This window comes from Sciurus carolinensis, chromosome 1, assembly GCF_902686445.1.
Source record: "Sciurus carolinensis chromosome 1, mSciCar1.2, whole genome shotgun sequence".
Taxonomy (NCBI): domain Eukaryota; kingdom Metazoa; phylum Chordata; class Mammalia; order Rodentia; family Sciuridae; genus Sciurus; species Sciurus carolinensis.
The window spans coordinates 100,533,236-100,549,099 of NC_062213.1; the positions used below are offsets into that span (position 1 = coordinate 100,533,236).

The following is a 15,864-nucleotide window of genomic DNA, read 5'->3' on the forward strand; positions in this document are numbered from 1 at the left end:
AAGCATAACCACCTCCTTCATAGGACCCTTAAAAATCAGCAAGACAACACATATGGAAGTGACTGGGAGAGTAGTCATTCTAACATTCATCTCCACATGTTATGTTGTCTAGGGCTCTTGTGTTACTAAGCATTGAATACTGCTGGAGGTGGGAGAGAAAAGGCTCTTAAAAGCACTTGTCAGAAAGAGCAACATTCACAGTTAAAACTCAGACCGTGAAACACCAGCAAAGCCCAACTTGTACAACTTAGTCTGCAAATGATATTACACCTGCTGCTCCTTACTTAGATCCTCTCACCTAGGAACAAACATGCACACAGACACCCACTCACTGGGCTAAAAATGCCTATAACCAAAGAAGTGCATATGCCAGAACAAAATTAACCGCACAGAAACACAACATTGAGTCCCTTAGATACATACCTTGCAGGATACACACTGATGTGTTGATGAAGGCATGTCCAGTGGGAAGTGAAGTGTGCAGACTGAGCAGGGCCAGCAGACGTGACAGGGAGCCGACAGTGGGGGTGGGGTGAGGTAGGACTGTCTGTGGATGGTGCAAACCCAGGACTTGGAGGTAGTGTTTTATCTTAGCAAGATGCAGGGACATCTCACAGCTTGTTCAAATGACTAAAAATATCCCTTCGCCTTCTTAATTATATCATTAAACTGTCCCAAAAACTCCTAATAAGGATTACTAATTGCTCTAGAGGTAAAGGTCAGCAATGGGGACTAGAGTTGCTCTTCTGCTCATAACTAGGATTTCATGGCTGAGATTGTACAGTACAGGATATACGTCCATGTACTCCTCAGCAGCAAGAAATATGCTTCATCTGAAAAGGCACTTTTATATACTTTTCCTGTCACCTAATGATAACTCTAATACAAAGATTCTATGCTTCTGGGTCACCTGGCAACCAGTATGCCCAATACGAAACACACAGGATCCAAATGAACAAAAAAGGCAGTTCGATTTTGTAAGAAACAATATATTTATTTTTCTGACACCACAGCTCTGGCGAGTGGTTTTGTACCAAATTTAATGGAGGTTACACAGAAACGTTTTACGCATGGGAGAGGGAGGGAAGGGGAAGGAACCACAAAATTTAAAACAAAACCAAAATTCTGGATAGCTTTTAGCATCTGTTCCACTCCCACATTAAAAATTCACTTGGGAATTCCTAATAAAAAGAGAACAGAAAACGAGGTGGGCAGGGAAGAGTATGCTTGGGGAGAGAGAGGCTAAGGGAAAAGAGGCCAGAGGGCACTCCCAGGGCAGAGCTCTCCCTGCCAGGGCCAGGAGGACGCTCGGCATGGAACCCAAGGCTTCGCTAGTTATTTCCCCCAACAGAACACCAGGTATTGCAGCTGCCAAAGGGAAGAGAGGAGGGAAGCAGAGGGTCACCAGTGGGGGCACAAGGGAAGAAAACACACTTATAACTAAGATGGGAAGGGTGGGGAGAAAAATAGAGAAAATGTGATGATGGTGGGTTTGTATATTGGGAGAGACAGACAGTGCTGAAGAGCACTTGAACTGAAACAAATGTCCTAAGCTTCATTATTTTGAAAAAGAAAAATTTCCCCCCTCCCCCCACCCCTCGCTGAACTTAGTTCCTTTTTTTGTGCTTTTCATTAATACTCTGCTCTGAGGTCGTAGTTTGGTTTTTCTATACACTGGAGTTGAAAGAAAATAGTCCAAAGTCTGAAGATGGATTCTCCACCTAAAGTAAACAGCCCAGCATTCCTGTTCTCCTCTTGCCCCAAAGACTAAAGTCTCTGCTAAAATCCCTTTTACAATATAGTACAGTACACATAAAAAAAAAAAAAATAAAGCCCAAATCAAAACAACAAAAACAGAAAAGAATCCTGGGAGAAGCCAGTCCAAAGGACGTAAACATACAGAGAATGGTGCAACACATGACCGATGGCAATTCTCAAAGCACGGCTACAGATTCCCAGAAGTAGGTGCCATCATGGGATACCCAAGTCCACAAAAATAATTTTTAAAAAATAAATCTTAAAAAAAACACACCTGTTGATTAAATGAATAATTTGTTTTCAGGTAAATCCATACATTCTCGAGTTCCCCCCTCCCCCAAAGCAGCCCTCGGGTCTCTGTTCTCCTATTGCATGACCAATAGTAAGTACTCCTGGAACTCCCATCAAAGCAGCTCTCAGGACCTGGAATCTCATCTTGACAAGGATCGGCACATCCAATCTTAGCAGCTTAAAACATCATGTTTCCTGGGTTGCCAGGTCCTTGGCTAAATCCACCCATGCCCACATCAGCAGCCATGCCCCGGGGCCTCATCTGTGGGGGGATCATGATGTTCTGTTGGGGTCCCATCATGCCCTGCATGGACATCATCATGCCTGGAGAGCCCACAGGCCCGGGGTGTGTGTACAGCCCAGCAGGCCCCCGATCCTTGCCAGGAATCATGCCCACAGCAGCAGCTGGATTGCTCATCAGGGTGGGCTGGCCGGGCATTGTAGATTGTGCTGGTGACATCATCCGATGGTGAGGTCCCATCATGCCTTGCTGAAGAAAGGCTGGTGGTCTCATTGGGTTGTGGCCTGGCATGGATGGAGCTGTACCAAGAGGGATGTCTGGAGTTCCTACTGGCCCTGGACCTCCCATGCCAGGTAATGCTAGTCCCATTCTGGGGGCTTGATCGCCCATCATCCCCTGCATGTGCGAAAAACCAGGTCCAGGACCCTGGGGCTGTTTACGGCCTGGGACTTCCCCTCGAGGGAAATATTGCAGTGTCTGGCTAGGTTTCTCAGATGGAATGATGCGGGATAGATCAAACTCAGGTATTCCGGTGGCTCCTGGTCGGATGACCTCCTGCAGATCTGGGTCTGTAAACACCGAAGGCATGCTGTTCCCCAAGACAGTGAAGGAGTCAGGACCCCCTGGGCCTCCAGGTTTGCAAAGTGCTGCATCTGCTGAACTTTGGGGCAGGTTGCTGGGGCGGCCAAGGGGGCCATCTCCTGGGAAACCCATCCCTCCTGGGAAATTGCCTTGTCCCCCACTGGGGCCATTGTGAGGGAATGGGACTTGCTGTGGAGGAGACTGAACTGGAGGGAAGCCCTGGGGAAAACCCATCCGTCCTTGAGGTACCATCGGAGGCTCCTGGGACCCATGCCCCATGATAGGATTGTGTGACATCAAGCCAGGCCCCATTGGGACCCCATGAGGAGGTATGTTGGGTCCCATGGCATTCGGAGAGGGCATCTGATTGGAGTGAGAAAGTGGCTGGGTCATTCCCATTGGGCTGAGGGTTGGCATCGGAACCACGGGGTTTGGACCTGAAATTCGAGGATTCTGTGTATTAATGCCCATTCCTAGAAAAATAAAGATATCAAAGGAATCAACTCAACCAAAAGCAACTCAGAAAAATAAATCAAGTTAAAAAAAAAAATTATTATGCATCTAGGATGCATAGTTCTATGCTGGGAAAACACAACATACAATCCCTGCCAGATTATAACACACTTTGGGGCACTTGAACCATGTATATGATATGACTGTGTAGAAGACAAGCAAGGGGAAAATTCTATGTGAAAAGTTCTAAGTTAATATACAAACAAGTGTAGTTTTCTTCATTGGAGACAATTTAATATAAAAGAAAATAATTTGCCTGAATGACTTACGTATGGCCTTTTTTGCAGAGGATTAATTGGTTCTATAAGTCCAATTCTCAGGAACAATAACAAACCAAACAGGTCTTTTTCCAACTGACATCTGGCATTATTTTATGTTGCCTTATCAAGAGACCCTTTAACTCCAGGTTATAAGGAATGTTAAGGCAATGATAACTTTTAATGGAAAACGGCAAGTGTAATGTTCTACCATAGTCTCTGGGACATCTAAATATTTGGTTTCTCTCTGGAATTACCATTGAGTGTAGAAGGGATGGTGTTTGTGCCATTCACAAAGCATGTCCTAACCTGGTTAATTAGGATTGCTGATCACCTTCACCATTGAAGATTATTTCTTTTTTCTGAGATTGGTGGGGGTGGAGGTGGAGGTGGAGGTGGGTAAAGGAATGAAGGCAAACAGAACAAGTAGAGAAAGGAAGAATTTTATTGTCTCCCTAGTTCTAAAGAAAGAACTCCTCTAGGAAATAGGGGCTTTCCACTGTCTGGAATCCTGTGGTGGCTTGTGGTTTGAGGTTGTCTTTCCAGGAAAACACTTGAGAACTAAAGATATTCCAATCAGCATGTTAAAGAGAAATGACTTTTAGTATTACTGAAAGAGAACCAAAGAAAGGGGGAAAAAAAAAAAAAAAAAAAAAAAAAAGCTCAAAACACTCACCCAAGTACACAGAAGCATCATAACTGTAAGGAAACCTGCTCTCTTACAAATGTGGCATCAAGCTGATAAAAATGTGTGATCTTCCACTAGTCAAGGCACTTTAGTTCTATTGAAACTAACTCTAATGGTACATTTACAACCAGTTAAATGTCCACCTGTTTAAGTCTACAGTCATTAAGAAAACAATTCAAGAAGTTTCTCTTTGGTCTAGCACCAGCTTCACATCCCATCTTTCTGACTTCTTACCTGGCATATTATTCATTGATGGCAGGTTGGGAGAACGAGCTGGAGGGGAGTCATCATCAGAGCTGGCCACAGTCTTGATGGCATCATGGTATAATGGGGTTGAACTGGGCATTGCAAACTTGGACATTCGAGACATCATAATTGAGAGTGGGTTCTGGGAGAGGGTTGGCTCTGGGGGCATGGTGTAAGGTGTACTAGAGGGAAGACTTCCAGGGATATTCACAGAGGCAGGCTGGCTGGCTGTAGGAGGTGGGGGGCCACCTAGGAGAACAAAGCAAAACAAAACAAAAATGGGCAAGGAATTAGATTTGTTTTGAAAGCTATTGGGCCCTACGATTATGAACTAGCAAGGCCGGGAATGAGACAGATGAGCAAGACAGTGTTATTAGACCAAGGACACGAATCATCAATCTTCTAGTCAAGCTCTCTGTGTGTGCAGAGGGAGACTGTGGCGTGATATGGAGGTGACGGATCAGCAGATGTGAAGACAAAATGCAGCAGGAATACATTAGAAAACATGACTTACAGACAACCATTTCACTGAAAAGAATGTGAAATATAAATGGACTTCTTTCCCTTGCCAATCACAATTCAGAATTTGATTCAGATATTAGTATCCCATGAAGTCAGACTAGAGTCCCAACCCCACATACCAGCCACATCATCCTACACAAACTCTTCATTTCCATGACTGTCATGGTTTAGATGTGGTGTCCCCCAAAAGTTCATGTGTGAGACAATGTAAGAAGGTTTGGAGGAGAAATGATTGGGCTATAACTTTAACCTAATCAGTGAATTAATCCCTGATGTGATTAACTGAGTGGTAACTGGAGACAGATGGGGTGTGGCTACAGGGAGTGATTCACTGGGGGCATGGCTATTGGGTATATATTTGTATCTGGAGAGTGGAGTCTCTCTCTGATTTCTGATCATGATGTGAGCTGCTTCCCTCTGCCACACTCTCCCACTATGATGTTCTGCCTCACTTCAAGTTCTGCCTCACTTCAAGTCCGGCCTTCTATTGGGTGGAGACCTCTGAAACTGTGAGCCCTCAAATAAACTTTTCCTCCTAAAAGTGTTCTAATCAGATCTTTTAGTCACAGCAGGGAAAAAAACTGACTTAAACAATGACCAAGATGCTTGACCTAAAAAGGTCTAAGGCAACTAGCTATTCCACTGTTTTACTGAACTGTTTACCCCAGAGAGACCATTTGCTTGGCAGGACAGGTCTCCCATCTTATTCTGGTTTTTCTCAAGTGGAGACTGTAGCAGAACCAGTATTACTCTCAGTGCTCTTTCCACTGACCACCTCTGGTCCCACTCATAAAGCTACCATCATCCATGAGGGCCTTTCCCAAGAAGAAAATCCAAACCGTAGCTGATCTGAGGAAACATGTTTTCTGTGGGCAACTATATTTATAAGAACCCAAAATGTCTTAGCCTCCCCTCAATTTGCTTAGAACTATACTCAGAATCTCTTGACCCAAGCATAGCCCCTTGAAGTAGGTGGGTCCAGGATTTAAGGAAGTCATATTTACCCACTGTTAAGACATTCTATTTCACCAGCATGTGTTCACTGTGCTAATGTAAATTACTCTGGGAACTGGCATATACGTTCCATTTTCCCTCCTCCTTTCAACAGTACCCACTGACATACATACTCTTTGCTAGGGTTGCATCCTTGTGCATAAGCCTATCATAGTATTGATAATTATGTACCTTGCCACAAATTTTGGCAAAGGCCTGCCTCTGGCTACATTACAGAGACACCAGTTTTCTTAAGCAAAATCAGGGTCTAGTAATCTCTAGTTATAAGGTGTGACTGTGAGGATGCAAACATACTGACCTGACTCTACACTTCCCAGCATGGCTGGGGAGGCCATGGTGAGGGGAGCTTTATGGTTTGGAGGAATCCCAGGACTCTGAAGGGGAGGTTTGGGAGAGGAGGTCCATCCGGGTGATGGGGCAGGAAGTGATGGAGACTTGAGGTGAACAGGCGAAGCAGCAGCAGATCCCAAGACAGGGGGGGACTTAATGGAAGCAGCAGCAGCTGGGCCCGCCAGCATGCCTGCCAGCTGTGATGGAGTCTGGGGGGACTTGAGGTTCCCCGAGGGCGAGCCCAGCATCGGGGACTGGACTTGGTGCATCGTGGGAGACTTCAGAGGGTTAATGCCTGGGGAATGCACCTGGCTGGCTGCCACAGATATATCCAAGGGCTTCCGTCCCAGGCCACGCTGAACCGGAGGAGCTGTGTTGAGGCTAGTAGGGTTACTAGAAGGGTTGAGAGGTAGTGGTGGCATATGACTGAGCCGGCTGTTAGTCCTTTGGTCGGGCCCAATTGATTCTCTGAGATTCCGCAAGCCACTGTTGTTGCCTGGACCCTGAGACATGGGAAGGAATGGCCTGGGGCCCATGCCATACTCCTGCTGAGGGTGCTCACCAAATGGCAGGGGTACCATCTTCTGCTGGGCAGGCAGCATGTCTGAACCACCTGGGCGTAATTTCATCATCTCCTCAGGGCCTGCCCCAGTCTCTCTCATCTTCTGAGGTATCATCTGAGTGCTGGATCCCATGCTGACATTGAGATTGACATCTCCCTTCATCCCACTAGGAACCATCCCAAATTCAAGTTCCCGACCAGGGCCTATCTGTGGAGGCATTCCTTTTGGAAAGTCACCCCTGGAAGGACTCAGTGGGCCCTCAACTGGTATCCGAGGGAAAATGGGATTATTCCCAGGCTCCATGTGGCGCTGGGAGCCTGAGATCATCCTGTTCATCTCCATGCTGGGCCTAATACCTTCCATGGTCATCCCTGGGGGGAGACCCAGCTGTTTCTCTGCTAGCTGCTGTTGAAACATTTCTTCAGATAATCCTTGGGGGTTTGGGAAGCGTTCCCCTCGGCCAGGACCGCTGAAGACACCTTGGCCAGGAGGGAAGTTTCGACCATCTGGGATTTTTGGCACATCGTCTGGCCAACTGACTCCAGAAAGGCCTGGTCTAGATGCAGGGTTGGGCACATTTGGCCCTTCCATTTCAGAGTTTATCATTCCTGCAAATCCAGGGAGGCGCATCTGGCTCCCTGGCATGTTGGGATGGGGAGCCATGCCCCTCGGGGGCAGAGAATGTGAAATGTTGATACCATCAGAAAATGGCTCTGCACCCCCAGGTGCCCAGCCTTCACTAGGGGTCATCTGGTATGGAGGGGGAGGCCCTCGGACCACTCCCCGTGGCCCATGCTGATGGACCATCATGTCCTGGAGGGAGCACTGTTGGACAACCACTTGTTCCTGCTTCCTCCTCTTCTCTTCATAAAATTCCTGCTGCAGTTTCAGCCATGCTATCTGCTCAGGGGTCATGTGGTCCAGGTGGTCGGGTCCTATGGGCCCAGACTGGGAGTTCATAGAAGGTGGAACCATTTCATCTGGAGAAAAGGGTACATCTCTATGTCCTTGAGGGCCAAAGGGAGCTCCCACATCTGTCCGGGGCCCAGGTCCCTTACCTAGGCTTTGGGATTGAGCCATCATGGCCTGTATTGGCCCTTCTGGTTTTTTCTGAGGTCCATCTAATACCCCAGGATTCTGCTGGGGTCCCCCACTTTGTCCTCCTGTGAATTCTTTCTCATCAGGGAAAAGCATACGCTGGATATCTCTGAGAGTTTGTAAGGAGCGCTCGCGGTGCTCCAGCTGCTCCTGAGACAGGCCATCAGGGTTTTCTCCCAATGTGGGGGGCTCACCGCTGGACACTGATGGAGGTGGAGGGGCTTTGGGATCTGCTGAAGAGCTATTGCTCCCCTGGGAGACAGGGGTCACTGCTCGATTGTTGGGCGTTGAGTTTGGCCCGGTACCGTCTGGGGGCAAGGGAGTGGAGCTGGCAGGACTGCCCACAGGAGGAATCAGTTTATTTTCTACCCCAGGACTATCGTGGTCCAAGGGACGCGGGGGTGCAGCGGGCTTGGGTGCTGGTGCCGGAATGGGTGGAGTTGGCTGCAGTCTGGTGTTCTGGGAAGAATTCTGGTCCTGGTTGGCTGGAGCTGGGGGTTGTTGTGGGAGAGGTTTCGGATCATTCCGGAGGGCAGATATCTGTGTATTCTGAAGATAAATGAGATTGTTTAAATCATTGGTGAACTAAGTAGAGGGGCAATTAAAAGAGCAAGATATGTTATAAAGGACTTGACCCAGTTACATAAATCTATACTGACACTTGCTTTTGAAATTGTTTATGTATAACCCTTCTTTGGACATGTATTTTTTTTTTTTTTTTTAACCCTACTGTCAAATGGCATCCTTTTTCCCTTGCTGAAGATCAGGTTTCAATAACTTTATAAGTATGCCAGGGGAGAGCCACTCTGCCAAAGAGAATATATCTGAGTATCTATTTCGAGGAACAGGTTTGATATCACATGTCTACTATGTGTTTTTGATTCAGGGAAAAGATTAGTTCCTTGGTATGTGGGAGGCTACACCTAACACCTTTTTCTTTTTCCTGGAAGTACAACAGGGTATGCAGACTTGTCACTGTCAATCAAAAGGTCTGAAGCTTCTGCTGAAAGAGAAAGCTTAAGTCACTTGTAGCTTTGTACTCTGCCAGCTGGATGCAGCAGGGAAGGCTGCTCCATTTCAATGTCTCCTCTAGCAGGGTGACTACTGAAGTGTTCCCCTCCTTGAGTTTCCAGGGGGCCTTACATCTCTGGTTTGTTTTTAGTTTGTGATCACTGATTCCATATTTGATAAGAATTTGTACATTGACTGTAGTAAGATAATCTGTAGGAAGGAAGCGTTTATGCAGAAGTCTGAGGTTATCTAGCTCATGGTGTCTCTTGATCTGTTCCTTCCAACAGACAGCAGGCTGCCCTTTTTAACTTAATTAAGTACCACTGCTAAACTAAATCCTGGATAAAAGCACCCTTACCTACAATTGGTGACACAGACTCTGTGAGTGTTTGGGAGAGGGATGTACATGTTCTAGGTCTCATCTTGCTCTTTCTAGCTGAGATTTAAGAGAATTAAGAAGTGCCTGGTCTACAAACTTTCTCAGATATCTTTCACCAGCCTTCAGTGAACCTCCCGATCCCTTTCTGGTGTTCATTTGTTCCTACTTGTTCACTTAATCCATTCTGTATTCCCAAACCCATAAGGCTCTTCACTTACCCTCCCTTAAGTTAAGGCTCTTAACTTACTCTTTGGAATGTTTACCTTTGTATAAATATGAATATGCATGAATCATTATGTATATCTACACATATGAAGAATTCATGTTTCATATACACAAAAACATATCTGAGTATTTACATTCTGTGAAAAAAATATATATACAAATGTTTCATTTGGAAGTATTGATGCACTTTGTAGATATCTACTTATATGTGTAAAATCAGCTCAATCTGTATGACTCTGTACAGTTAATGTATGTACCACTTTCGCAACTCAATTGGAGTGTGGAGGTCACCTTGGTTTTCTTTCTAGTGCCACTTTAAGTTTGGTTTGGTTGGCCAGGTTTTGTGTGTTTGTTACAGGTGGGTAAGATTTAATAAAGCAACTACGATCAAGGAAGCTGTTTAACACTACCCATTTCATTTTAGATTTGGAGCAATGGATTATTACCAATTCCTTCCTTAATTCCTATTCTGATTACATTTTAGCACCAGAGAAAGTATAGGTGATAACTGTATTAAGAACTATCACTAAGTCAATAAAATGACTGAGTTGTTACAATGTACCCAGTGGACGCCAGGAAAATAAGTATTTAAAATGTAATGATATTCATTCTCCATCTCTGAGTAGTGTAGTGTAGTGCATGGGCAAGATGAAATTCCTTTCCTAAGTATAGGAAAACTCAAGCTCTACTATGTCCACAGAGATGGAGATTTCTTTAATAACACAAAATAGACAAGATATCATCTTGAATTATAACTTTGTTTACTGTCATTTAACTTTTCCATGATTAATACTCATACCAGTATCACAGTTTATGCTCTCTGAAAGCAGGGATTGTGTCTTGAACTTCACAGTATCCCCCACAGCATTTGGTGCAATGCCTTGACAATGCTAGACACCAGAAATGTCTTTTGGTTCAATTTGGTAAACTATATGCATTAAAACAAGCATTGCATACTTTTTCTTCAACTAACTCCAAGAGTGGTATTTTAAAAAGACCTGCTCTATACACAGGGTTAAATTTAGATTTTCCTAGAGATAATGACCCTAAAATAACTGTATAGCTCCTGTTTTATTTTTCATCTTCTTCCTCTTACAATTCATCATACCAGCATTCTGGTAGAAAAGCATAGTGTGATACGCCTAAGACCCTATGATGCCAGATTACATTAAATATTCAGAATATAGCTCATACCAGCAAGACTATCCCCTTGTCAGTTCATCACCTCCCCTCCTTTGCAGTCACCGTGAACTCATTAAGCCATTATTCCCTTTCTCAAACAACATACCAGAGGGGCTGTGCTTCTCTCTGCCTTGCTGTTAGAGATGTTCTGGATGTGGAAAGAGACGATTGTTTCAACCTGGCCCTTCAATACAGCTTCTGCAGCTCTGCAAAGACAAAAGGGCAGCACAGGCTAGGCCATGTTTCTGTCTCACTCACTGTAATCCCAAAAAACTTTACCCTACATTGGACTTTTTTTTTTTTTTAAGTTTCTACAGACTGCATTTTGATACATCGTACACTGGACTTTTAAGGGAGTGGAAGGAGAAGCCTAAGAACCACCAAAAATATTGAATAAGAAGAAACCAAGGGAAACATATTTTATTATTTATGCATACCATTACCATCAAACGTCTGAAATTAAAAGACAGTTATCAATGAACACAAAGGAATTATTAAAAAACAAAAAACAAAACCCAAGACTTTCTTCTTCTTAACCAACCTACTGTTAGGTGTTTTATAGCCTAGTTCAAAATTCCAAACTGAGAAGTGTGAACACCAAATCTCAGAAACACCCACGGATAGGCAAAGTTTAAGTTTCGTAAGATTCACTTTTTATCTTAAGTGAAAAAGAAGAGAAAAAAATGTACATAGGGTATTTTTTTGACAAATAAATGAATAAAAACTAATTGATTCAGCCATTCACTCAAAACATACATAGTAAAATATTCACAGTAGTTATGTTTGAATTCTAGAGATTTTTCTTTTCAGTTATATTTTTTAATTTTTCCACTATAGATATTTATTACTGTGGCATTTAAAAAATAATAATAAGCAGATTATAGAAGAGTTTATATTGTATAATCGCTCTCTTCTGTGTTCAATAAAAAGTAGATATGTATATTTGTATAAGCACAAAAAATTTCTGAAAGGAAAGTTGAGGAGTAGGATGGGGGAAGATTTGTATTTTATTTTATCTATTTTTTTACTGTTAACTTTTCAAGACACAACACAAGTCGGGGGGGGGGAATCAATCTGCAAGGGGAAGGGAATAAGAATGAAGGTTCCACCTCCACACACACATAAGAGATGCTCAACAGCAAGACACTGCCATCAACTTACTTATTGGCCATCTCAGTAGAAAACACATATACCACTTTGGCTGGAGTCTTCTGAGCAGGTGTGGGCTCTGGGGCAGTAGTTTGGCCATGGGAAGGGGTGGAAGACCTGGGGGCTGTAGCAGTTGATGGGGTCATGGAGTGTGGTGTGTGCTGGGAATCCTGGGACTTTATATGATCAGCAGAATTACATTCTAAAAGAATAAAAAGACTCATTGTCATGGAAAGACTAAAACTCCCTTTTTTTCTGCCAGCATTTATAGCATCACAACACAAACCCACCTTGAGAATTTCAAGGAGGAAGTACCTTGCTAAGAGGAAATCTTCTTTTCTACTTATAAAATTTCAAATACTCTTCTCCCTAAATGACTCATTATAAAGTATTCCACCCCTTCCTCCTTAACTATTACACATCCTTCAAATATAATATAACTGTCCCTCCCTCCTGGTACCATTTTTTAAACTTCTTGGACTTGCCTAGATGACCCAGCTAATGGATCTCATAGACCCCTAACTTCTCTTTACTTCAGCATTCATCAAATTTTATTGTTTGTTTAATGATCAACTTCTAGATACACTTAATTCCTTAAGGACAGCAACTGTATATATCTTGCTGACCATGATACCCCTAGCATCCAGCATAGTGCTGGCCCTCATAATAGGCCTTCCAAATTTAAGGAGGTCTTCTAACACATGAGGAAGAAAGGAAAGGGAAAGGGAAAGAGAAAGAGAAAAGCAAAAGGGAAGGGAAGGAAAGGAAAGGAAAGGAGAGGAGAGGAGAGGAGAGGAGAGGAGAGGAGAAGAGAGGAGAGGAGAGGAGAGGAGAGGAGGAAGGGAGGAAAGAAGGGAAAAAAATCATGGAGCTTTCCTCTCTTCCTCTTTTTTTTTTTTGCAATACTGGAGCTTGAACCTAGAACCTCATGAATGATAGGCAAGCACTCTACCCCTTAACTACAATCCCAGTCCTTTTATTTTTATTTTTTACTTTGAGTCAGGGTCTCACTAAATTGCCCAGGCTGGCCTTTAACTTGTGATCCTCCTGCCTTGGCTTCCAGGATAGATGGGATTACAGTGAGACCAGGTTTTTCTGCACCTGGCCAGGTTTTCATTTTTAATTTGGGTTTGGGAATCATGCTTCCATTTCTTGAAAACTAACTTCATGTTCTGGTCTATAGTTAAGATTTTTGGTGTTATACTAGGAGGAAAAAAAGCCTAAAATCACATACCCTACCCCTTTCTGGCTGACTCCATTTTTGTGTCTGCCAAATCTCTATCACATCTGGTAAGCCACTCATTCCCACCACAGTGAAAACAGCTGTGATAAATCTTGAGTAGTGTCAGGACCATTAAGGCTTCCTCTTGTGTCTGCAAGCCTGGCAAAGTGGCAACCAGTGAGCACAAAACCCAAGCATTGGGCGATTACACTGATGGAGAACAGGAGGGGATGCCAGAAAAACTGCTCCACTCCTGGTCACTTGCATAGAAAGACTGGAGTTACTGACTTGAAACTGAAGTAGAATCAGCACAGAGGCCACAGACATGCATAAAGAATGTGGTTAGGCCTGTGAAGTATCCTACCAAACTATGTGCATCCTCCAGAGCAAGAACTCAACAAGGTGGTTCAAGACTATGCTTCAGTAAGTAGAAAAAAGAGAAGAAACAGTTCCATTATACAGTGTGAGAACTCCTGAATCTGATTCCTACTTTCCCCACCTAACTGAAACTAGCCTTTTTGGCCTCCAACAAATGTCAGAGGCCTTCCCTCATGATACCTACTTCCCTCTGAGTCTCAAAGATCTTATAGACATACCTTTCATGTCAGAGTCATCGTTTGGAGTCCCAGGATCTCTCTGATCAAAGGAGTCGGCGGAAATACTTCGCTCCCTTTTCCCCTTGCCCTTGGCACCATTTCCAGCCCCATTCTTCAGCCCCATGCTCCCACCTGGGCCAGGGAGTGCTTTAGGGGTATGGCCCCCACTCTTGGAGTCACAGGGGGATGGCTGGGATTGGCTGGCTGAGCCCCCCTGTTTACCCTGATTGGAGAATTTGGAATCCAGCTGGGGGTTTCCAGATGGGGACATCACTGTAGGGGGACGGACCATCACCTCCTGCTTTGACTTAGGGCTACTAGAAGAAACAAATAACAAAAGGAGATCAGATACCAGGTATAGCAGCGGCAATTTCTTTGGTGGGTCAAGGAGACACTAAGGACTAAATAACCACCCCAAGTTGCACCTTGACCACTCACTTGCTTGTTCCCTCAACTATGGCTCCCATTTTAAAGTTATCAACAAAGAGGAGGATTCAGCAGAGTGGACTGCCAGATCTCAGGAACCCTAGTCACATGGAGACCCATCTCTAGGGTTTCTGTCAATAAAGGACAACGGTTTCTATGTACATAGAGAAGTGACTCTCACATGAAGTCTAGCTCAGAGTAAACAAACACGCATCATTAAGATCAAAATACTACCCACCCCACAAGCTGATGACAAGAACAGCTGTAATGAAAGCCCAGCTTCTCTGCTGGAAAATGTGAACAGGTCCAAGGGAGCAGGAGAGAAACTCGCTGGTGCCTGTCGGCTTAGGGAAATCCTCCAGGATATGAATTCCTCTCAACAGTGCATTTTACCAACCATTGCCCCCAGTGAGGGAGGGAAAAGGTTCTTTCAAAATAACAATTCAAGTATTGAGGAACAGAGGAAAAGCTTTGCATGGGAATGGGGAGATATTGTTTTAGTTCTGCAACCTTAGGCCCCCTCACCATTGCAGGCCTCAGTTTCCACATTTGCCAACCTTAGAAGATTATACTGGTGGTCTTGAAGGTCTTTTTATTTGAGTTTGGGCAAGGAGTACAGTGGTAAAGAGGAGATGTCAGAGAAGGACGAATAAAACAATAATATAGGGAAACTAATGTAAGTTTTGATTATTAGCCTGTTTACTATCCTATTCCTATTTACTGTTCTCTTTTCTCTTCCCTTCCCATTTCATCTGCTCCAATTCGACATACTGTTTCATCAATAAGTGTTGTGGCACACCATGACATCCCCAAGGGGCAGTGAGAAGGCGGCCCTTGCCCTTACCTCTGTGTGTTTCCTGATGGAGAGTTCCTCACTTTAGGGTTACTGGAATGCATTGATTGAAATCCTGAGCTTGCAGTCACAAACAGGGACGGGCTCACCGAGTTCCTCTCGGGCTGTTGCAGAAGCAGCTGCTGAGGGTAGCAGCAGTGGCCCACTGCTTGCTTGGTGTGTCCCTTAGCACTGGCCACCTATATGCCTTTTTTCTCTTTGTTTTTCTCCGCTGTGGAAGTGGGTCCTTTCCCCTTGCAGCTCCTGCATTCTCTGGGTGTGTGCCTCCTGCTGCCAAAGGAAAATCTCGCATCTCCAGGGCACTCTACAAAAAACAGTCACCCAATAAATGTTGAGACACAACATAAAACAGAAACATAAAACAACCTTACAACAGGATCAAGGTGAAAGCCCTAGCCAACTAACAAAGAGCCAGCGAGATCATCCCTCAACTTCCAGCAGAGTTAAAGGAAAGGGTGATGCTCATATTCTGGCCATAGGGTCTGGTGCTAAAGTAGCTGAAGAGTGACTAAGACTTTATGCCCAGCACACAAGCCTCCCACCCAAGCAGCAAGTACTAGACATTTGTAAACAGAAAAGAAATGCAGTTTAATCTTTAGCCATTTCGTCTCCTTCACATTTTTCTACTTCCTGAACACAAAATCCTCGAAAATGTTTCTTCCCTTTTTTTTCAAAACAATGCTTTGAAACCACTAGATAGTGCAAACCCACAGTGACT

The 15,864-nt window shown here is 44.3% G+C and overlaps 1 protein-coding gene across 9 annotated transcripts in view; it reads right to left on the reverse strand.

Moving 5' to 3' along the window:
* Positions 1–983: 983 nt before the first annotated feature.
* Positions 984–15,864, reverse strand: part of Bcl9 (BCL9 transcription coactivator) — a 79,994-nt gene continuing 65,113 nt past the window's right edge. For 5 of the 9 annotated variants that reach the window (XM_047517178.1, XM_047517154.1, XM_047517160.1 and 2 more), the window contains 7 exons: positions 15,138–15,450; positions 13,868–14,184; positions 12,062–12,251; positions 11,007–11,106; positions 6,411–8,652; positions 4,565–4,825; positions 984–3,345 (listed from right to left, as the gene is read on the reverse strand). In XM_047517178.1, the coding sequence (XP_047373134.1) occupies positions 2,228–3,345; positions 4,565–4,825; positions 6,411–8,652; positions 11,007–11,106; positions 12,062–12,251; positions 13,868–14,184; positions 15,138–15,190 (4,281 nt within the window). In that variant the 5' untranslated portion in view covers positions 15,191–15,450 and the 3' untranslated portion in view covers positions 984–2,227. The remainder of the gene's footprint in view (positions 3,346–4,564; positions 4,826–6,410; positions 8,653–11,006; positions 11,107–12,061; positions 12,252–13,867; positions 14,185–15,137; positions 15,451–15,864) is intronic. The other 4 variants (XM_047517216.1, XM_047517189.1, XM_047517206.1 and 1 more) reach the window with 4 other exon arrangements.